The sequence below is a fragment of the Macrotis lagotis genome, chromosome 2 (assembly GCF_037893015.1).
Source record: "Macrotis lagotis isolate mMagLag1 chromosome 2, bilby.v1.9.chrom.fasta, whole genome shotgun sequence".
Classification (NCBI taxonomy): Eukaryota; Metazoa; Chordata; class Mammalia; order Peramelemorphia; family Peramelidae; genus Macrotis; species Macrotis lagotis.
Genome location: NC_133659.1, coordinates 229,533,818 through 229,542,258, shown reverse-complemented (window position 1 = coordinate 229,542,258; position 8,441 = coordinate 229,533,818). Strand labels below are relative to the sequence as shown.

The 8,441-nt window shown below is 37.0% G+C and overlaps 1 protein-coding gene across 3 annotated transcripts in view; it reads left to right on the top strand.

Moving 5' to 3' along the window:
- Positions 1 to 328: 328 nt before the first annotated feature.
- The window catches only part of SEC14L1 (SEC14 like lipid binding 1), a 104,356-nt gene continuing 96,243 nt past the window's right edge, over positions 329 to 8,441 (top strand). The window contains exons 1-2 of one of the 3 annotated variants that reach the window (XM_074225081.1): positions 329 to 524; positions 2,940 to 3,030. In XM_074225081.1, the coding sequence (XP_074081182.1) occupies positions 2,968 to 3,030 (63 nt within the window). In that variant the 5' untranslated portion in view covers positions 329 to 524; positions 2,940 to 2,967. Of the gene's footprint in view, positions 525 to 2,939; positions 3,031 to 8,441 lie in introns of those variants that run through there. The other 2 variants (XM_074225083.1, XM_074225082.1) reach the window with 2 other exon arrangements.

Sequence of the window (8,441 nt, the reverse complement as noted above, 5' to 3'; positions counted from 1 at the left end):
TCCCCTCGCCGCGCTCTCGGCCCCTTCTGGCCCAACCACATCCGGGACCTCGTCTCCAAGCCCACCCGCTGGCACGCCGACACGCGGGGCGGGCGGAGCCGTGACGTTACTCCTGCCACGCGAGCGCGCCCTCCACGCGCCTCCAGCACCCGTCTTGGCGCGTGCGCAGCTGAGATTCGGCCTACTTGCTTCTCCCCGCCCCTCCCCCTCCGCGGCCGGTTTCCCTCCCCCCCCGCCCCCGCCTCCTTTCCCCTTAGCAACCGTCGTCCGGCGGCGCTTCCGCCCGCTTGTGCCCCCGCTGCGCATGTGCGCCCGCTCGGCCCCTGCGCCCCGCCCTCCCGTCTCCCGTAACAACCCCCGGCCCACTCCCCGGAACCAGCGGCCGGAGGAGCCGCCTCCGCAGCCGCGCTCGTGCCCGAAGCCCCAGCCCCCGTGTGAGCGGCCGCAGCAGCAGCGGCCCCGGAGCCGCCGGCATGAGCGCCGCCCGCCGCCCTCTGCCCGGAGCCCGGCCTTTCTGACAGGAGGTAGGCGCGCGTCCTCGCGGCGGGCATTGTGCGCGGCCCGGGCGGGTGGGCTCTGCCGGGCCGCCTCCTTCCCGGGCAGCCCCGGCCTCGCCAGCCCTCCCGGCTTCACCCCGCTTCCCCCCCGGGGCCGGCCCCTCTTCCCTTTCGCATCACCTTCTCCTCCACCCCCGCCCGGACTGTGCCCGCTCTTAACTTCCCAGCCTTTGTTTCCTCACCTTGCCCTCGCCCCGCTGGCACCCCCAACTTTGCCAACTGCCCCCTTCTCGCCCGCCCGCCCAGCTCCCCTCTTCCACCTCAGCATCGAGCCCCAGTCACATCCCCATTTCTTCCCGGCGTCCCGAAATTTCCCCAGCCCCTTGGGGTTACTTTCACAACCTCTCCAGAGGCTGCCTTTGATACAGGCAGTTTCTTTGGTTTCTCCCAATACCTTCTCCCTTTCTCCACTACTTTTTTTTTTTAGCAGCCAGAATTTTGGGGATCTGCCACTTATTTTCTTTCCTACTTGGGATTTTCTGACTAATTGCCTTGACCTTCTCTAGGGATAAAGTGCCGCGTCCTCCCTTTAAACTGAGTAGCCTTTCTAATCTCTTAAAAATTTTCTCTCGTTTATTTTTAAGAGAACATATTGTCGAAAAGGATGCCATTTGGCCTTTACAATCAGGTTTTTCTTTTTGGTCCCAAACATCCCATGTTTTCACGTAGCATGTTAAGCAGATTTTCTAAGGAATCTGGTGAGTAATAATAAATAGCTCAACAAATAATTCAGTTCACTAAAACTGAACCACACTGTTACAGAGATGTCTCCTTTTATATATAATAATCTATCCCTTAACAGTAAGTGATGAGCTAAAGATATTTATGATTTATTTTTCCCAAGTTCAAATGCTGGATTGTGGTAGACCCAATAGAAGTATTAGAATTAAGAGAAAATTCTGCAGTTTGGACCCTGATGATGACAAAAATCAATAAACTATACTAAAATCAATCAATAAACATTAAGTGCCTATTTATGTCAGGCATTGTATCCTGGGAATGCAAAACGACGTACAAGATAGTCCCTCCTCTCAAAGAGATTACAGTCTAATTGGGGGGACTCAAGCAAATAAATATTTACAAAGCAAGCTATATACAGAATAAGTAATAAATAACATTTGAGTTATTAGGGGTTGAGGAAGACTTCTTGTAGAAGATGAGATTTAGTTGCTACTTAAACAAGAAAACATAAAACTAAGCAAAAACATCCTCTTCGTTGAAATGCTAACATACTGTAATACTATAAATGATGATAAAATGTTTGAATTTTTATTAACATTACCCAGAAACTTTTTCCTAACTAGATATTGAGTTCCATGTCATATACTGTATTTCATCAGTTCCTCCTACAGTATTTAGTATATACTTGCCAGTCAGATTTAATGTTATTAATTTACTAATTATTAGAAGAAAGAAATATTAGTTTGATAGAAGAAATGACTGGTTTCACACAGCAGCAAGTAACAGAAAAGTCTGAACTTCAGTCGGAAGAAGTAGATTACGATTCTTTTTCTACTTACTCATCTCTTCTCTCAATTCCCCAACTTACTTGCCACCACATTGGGGAAGTTACCTATTCTTATCTCCCTAAATTTCAACTTCCTCAGAATGTTATAGATTTTTTTCCTGTTCTCCAGCTCTGCAGTTCTTTGTTTGAGAAGCACAAGTGTGTTTTCAGAAAAATTCATACTGGCATTTATCCAACAAAGAAGAGGATAGTTATCTACATTATAAAAGGATTCTTTTCATTACAGACTTCTTGGTACTTTTGTACAGATTTACAGATCATTAGTTACTTGGGTAGAATGGGTCTCAAAGATAAACCTTAAAAATGGTAGTACAAATTGGAAAATAAAAATTTAATTATCAAATTCAGATTGGATACAATATTTTACTTGAGCTTAGTGCTTAATTTGAATTGCGTGGTTTTTTTTTTCATTTTTAGCTTTTGTTCTGTTATCCTCACACTTAGTATTTGATGAATAAACTAGTTTTTTACTGTGTCTTAAAATATTAGAAAATTTCTTTGTAGGTAAATTTATCTCATAAATTTTGTGAAAATTCTTTTCAATAGATGAGGAAACTTAGACCCAAGGAGATTAATAGACTTGCTCCTCATCAGACAACCACCAGGTTTCTAAATCCAGGATTTAAAATTCAGGATTCTAAATTCCAGGCCTTTTTTCCCACTATAGCACAGTTTTCATGTTTTTAAAAAAATGATTCAATTGCTTTTTCTTAAATTTTTCTAAAAAGTCCACAGATTCTATTTTCTTTCCTTTATTGGTTATCTTACTGTTGAGAGAGGTGGTGGTGTGATGTAATGTAGAAAGATAGTTAAATTTTTCCTTTCTTCATGGTATGTTTGTATGTGTTTTGCAGGTTTGAAGATTACTAAAACATTACAATCATGGTGCAAAAATACCAATCCCCAGTGCGGGTATATAAACACCCCTTTGAGTTAATAATGGCTGTAAGTACATTAATTTATCAGTTTTTTTTTAGATTTTAAAATGTTTTTGTTATTTTTTTAACAGACTTGATAGGTTTATAAATAATCCCTCTTTTAATATTTGCCCTTACCTCTCTTCTTCCTGTTCTGTTTTTTATGCTTTTATATTGTTAGTCTTTTTATCTTGCTTTTTAAAATGTTATCTCAGAACTAAATTTTTTTGTAAAGTTGACATAATTTTGAGAAATTGTACCTATGTAAAAAATACTGTATTGTTTAACCATTATTTAGTTTTTCCTTTAAAAAGTGGAAACTTGACTAAATAATTCATTGTCCAGGATCATTACTTTAAAAGTAAAAAAGGAAGCATGAAAAATATTTCCTTTTTTTTAAATTGTTTTCCTATTTGTATTGTAACACATTTTAGAAGCATTCCTTTTAGGTAGACTTTACATTTATCACTTCACGGTTGAGTTTTTGCTTTAATTATCCCAATAACTTTTTGAGAAGTACTTTTTTCCCGTAAACAATAACTTTGCACCCATGAACTAATGAAAGTCAGTCAACATGGGAAATTTTAGAGGAGCTTCATTAAAGGTATGAGAACAGATAGAAATTTCACTAAATAAAAATATTTCAGTAGTTCTCAGTTTTATTGTTTTTAAAAAAATCTTAAAACATACTTGCAAGAAAAAGAAAAGGGCTGAGAGTTGAACAGATAATCTCTGTGTTAGGATTATAATCAGTCAGCAAGGAATTAATGTCATATTGATAGTTTTATTGATTGCAACAATTTAAATACCTGTATGACAAATTATGTCTCCTTAATCAGCTGTATAAAAAAGATTGATTCTAATCAGGTTGCTGTGAGGTCTATTTAAATCTTCTCTTGACCATTAAGTATGTGTTATTGTTATACTGCTTATTAAACTTTTGATTTGTTTGAAAATATTAGGATTATGAAAATGAAAGTACATTTACTATTATGTTAACTGGTCCTTTCCCATTTTCAGTAGTTATTGAATTTTTGTTTTGAACTTTTAATTTGTAGAGCTATTTAGTTCTTGAATGATCTTTATGCCATTTGATCTTAGAATTCTAAGATAACAATCCCCAATCCTGTTTTTCTTGTAATTCAGGCAAAACAGTAGAGTTGCTCTGTTAATTTGCTTTTTCATCCTTAATCTGAAATGAAAAAGAAAACCTAAGGACAGGAAAAGACAAACTTTTTATGTGCATTTACTTAACATATCTGTGAACACTTTTAAAATAAATATTTGAAATCCATATAAGAAGTTATATGATATTAGTAGTAATTCCAGAAAAGACTTTACAACTCCAACTTTATTCTATAGATGAAGAAACAGGGATCCAGAGAAGTAGAACAATTTGTCATAAATTTACACAGTTAACTAGCAAAGCAAAGGCTAGATTCTGTTTCCTGACTCGTAGAACTCATAGGACATTCCTCACCATGCCTCCTATATTATTCAGATAGCCAGACTTTTTAGTAGATTTATCCCTTTATATTGAACTTTCATCAACTATTCCTATGTTTACAAAATATACCTACCCTGCCACATGTATATGTGGATGCTCAGTTACTCTCAGTAAATACTTATTGCTTAACTACTGTGTATTTAACATTGTTCTGACCACTTCTGTTTCCTCTGGAATTTTTCAATCATACTTTCTCTCATTTCCAGTCTCTCCTAATCCATTGATTATTTCTCCATTCTCCATTCTCCAAATATATTCATCTCACCCATTCTTTAAAAAAAGAAACCAAAACTTGACCTGTTATCCCCTTGAAATATCTTATTATTTGTCTCATAGCCATACTCTAGAAAGGGTGCCCACAGTCATGACAGATCATTGAATCTAGTCAGGAAGACTTAAATTTGAATCCAGTTTGACACTAGCTTTATGACTAGTCAAATCGTTTAACCTCTATCTCAGTTTCCTTACCTATAAAATGAAGTTAATAATAATAACAATAATAATAATAATGATGATGATAATAATAATAATAATACTTCCAGGGTTGTTTGTGAGGATCAGATAAAATAAAATTTCCAAATTACTTTATAAACCTTAAAGCATTAGAGATTATTATTATTATTATTATTATTATTATTATTATTATTATTTCTTTTTCTCCTATTCTTAATCCTGAGTGCTTTGGTTTAATCTTTTACCCCTCAAATGAAACTGTTCTCTCTAAGGTAGACAAAGATCTCTCAGAAGCTAAATCTAATAATCTTTTCTTAATCTTCATTCTCCTTCTGGTTCTTCTCTCTCTGCTTATTTCTCTTCCTTTGATTTCATCACTCTCTTGACTCTGTAACTACCTTTCAAATTGTTAAGTTCTGTTCTAGATTAATAGCTAACTTTTCTTCTCCATCTGTTCTGTCTTCACTGATATCATCATCTTCAGCTCCTTGACTTTTGTCTTTCATCTTTCTCAACTCCTATATCTAATCAGTTGCCAAATCTTATTAATTCTACTTCTTTAACATCTTTTGCATTTGTCCCTTTCTTTCCATTCACACATCTACTACTCTAGTTCAGGCCCCCATACTTCAAACCTAGATTACTTCAGTGGTCTATTAATTTTTTGATCTTTTCCCTCTTCATCCTACTTTCCACAAGATGCCAAATCACTTCCTAAAACACAAATCACTCCCTTCAGTATTGTATCTAGGATAGAATGCACTCCCCTAAACCTGGCATTTGAAATCTTCCACATTCTGGCTCCTATGTACCATTTCAGTCTTAGATCATATTCTTTTTGTACTCCTCAATCCATTCTCACTAGTCAGCAGTTATATGACATTCCTTTGATATGACATTTTATCTCCCTTCTCTGTGCCATTGTACTGTGAATAATGTTTTTTTCCATTAAACTCCTTTTTTATGAATCCTAAGATTTCTTGAAAACATAGTACACATGTCACCTCCTGTTGGAGGCCTTTTCTGATCCATCTACAACTAAGTTGTTAGTCCTTTTTCCCTTTCGAAATTACTTTGTATTTGCTTATTTGAGGACATATTACTCCTAAAGGGAATGTCACCTCACTGAAGACAGAGATTGTTTAGTTATTGTCCTTGTATCCTCACTTACCATATCCATACAAGTAAGGGAATTGTGATTTCATCTGTGTGGGGAGCTCCCTTTGCAAGAAGTCCCTCTGTCAATTTAGACAAATTGACTTAGTATGTCCTTGAGAGTTAGTTACCAGAGAAACCTAGAAGTTAAATTCAGGCTTGTATAGCTAATAAATGTTAGGGATGGAATTTGAATTCAGGTTTTCCTGATTCCAAGTCCAGCCCTCTTCTATGCCTTTTGTCTTGTGTACTATAGTTCCTTAAGAAAGGAATTAAAACAGCTTTGAGGTCCAGCCTTTGAGGATCTGTCTTCAAAGGGGAAGCATGTCAGAAATAGAAATGTTGAGGAATATAAGGAAAGATGAATGAAACAACTAAACATCTTAGGGAAAAGAAAACTCATTTATGACAATTCAAAATAACTATTGGGCTCTCTGGTAAACTCTTTGATGAATAAATAAATTGTTAAGTTTAAAAAAATATGATTTCAGGATCATTCAAGAATTTGTTATTCACACCTCTTTTTTGTCCTGTTGTCAAAGTTTATATTTAGAATTGGAAATAAATACTATGCAGTCTTTTCTCTAAGTGGGCTTAAGATGATTTGCCTCTTTTCACTCATCTGAATTTATCACAATATTATCTTTATCATGAGAAATAATTAAAATGTGAAAGTTCAGTTTCCTGTGTTGCTAATATAGTAAGATAAGATATGATTAATATGAAATCATAAGTAGTTTTTAAAAATTTTGTAGCTTTCATGGCAGCTAGTCATCCAACATTTAGTCACTAGTGGTACTAAGACTTGTTCTGAGTGCAGGGGAAATAAAGGCAGAAACATTCGATGGCTTCAAGGAGCTCCTATTCAATATACAAACAGTCATGTTCTTACGAGATATATATGAAATAAATTGGAAGTAATCTCATGGGAAATACATTAGTATTAATAGGAATTGGGAAAGACTGCTTGTAATCAATCAACCAGTGAATGTGTATTAAGCATCTACTAAACTTCAGGCATTAGGCTAAGTTTTCAGAAAGTAGGATTTTAGTTGAGAATTGAAGTCAGGAACCCAAACTGAGGAAGGAAAATATGCAGGCCCAGGTTAATAGCCAATGAAAATGCACAGTTAGAGTGTCTTGCTGAAGAAACAGCAACAAAGCCAGTGTTATTGGGTCAGTCATAGAGTTTGTGGAAAGGAGAGGAGAGTAGAAGACTGGAAAAGTTTGAAGGGGTAAGATTTAAGAGCTTTGAAAACCAAGCAGAGGATTTTATATTTCATCCTGGAAGTTAAAGTGAGCCACTAGTAATTGTGGTGGTGGTAGTGGTAGTGTGACATGGTCAGAATTATGTTTTAGGAAGATGAATCACTGTAGGTGTAGGATGAATTGGAGAGACTTTGAGACAGGGAGACTCAACCAGAAATCTTTTGTTGTGCTCCATGAATAAGATAATGAGATTCTGTAGTAGGGTGATAGCACTGTCAGATGAGATATATTGTGAAGGTAGAATTAATAGGACTTGACAAGAGATTGGACAATGGGGGTGGTTTGTGAGAGAATGAGAATTTGAGAATGACATCTAGGTTGTGAGCCTTGATGAGTAGGAGAGAAGTGGTACCCCCAAACAATAGGAATATGGGGAAGAAAGAGTTTTGGGGAAAAGATAGTAAGTTCTGTTTTTGACATGTTGAATTTTAAATGTCTAAGGGGGGAAATATTGATTCAATTGTCCAGTAGATGGTTGGAGACTTGAGGCTAGAGGTCAAGAGAATAGTGAGATGGGAGAAATATTTTCTTGTGCCCTGTACTGCTTCTACCTTATGTCATACTTGTCATACTGCACTTTAAATAAGGCTGTTAGGTAACAATTTAGTTGTTTCCTTCTTTTCCACAACAATTCATAGTAAAGAGATTTTTGGCTGTCATAATGATTTATGCAGAGCAGTTTAGGGAGTACAGTGGCTAGATGATGAAGATGATGATGTTTGTCCTTCATTCTCTTTTTTTTGAAAGATTTTATTTATTTTGAATTTTACAGTTTTCCCCCCCTAATCTTGCTTCCCTCCCCCCACCCCCCACAGAAGGCAGTTTGTTAGTCTTTACATTGTTTACATGATATGCATTAATCTAAGTTTAATGTGATGAGAGAGAAATCATATTCTTTTTTTTATTAAAGATTTTATTTATTTTGAGTTTTACAATTTCCCCCCCAATCTTACTTCCCTCCCCCCACCCCCCAACAGAAAGCAATTTGTCAGCCTTTACTTTCATGTTGTGCATTGATCCAAATTGAGTGTGATGAGAGAGAAATCATATCCTTA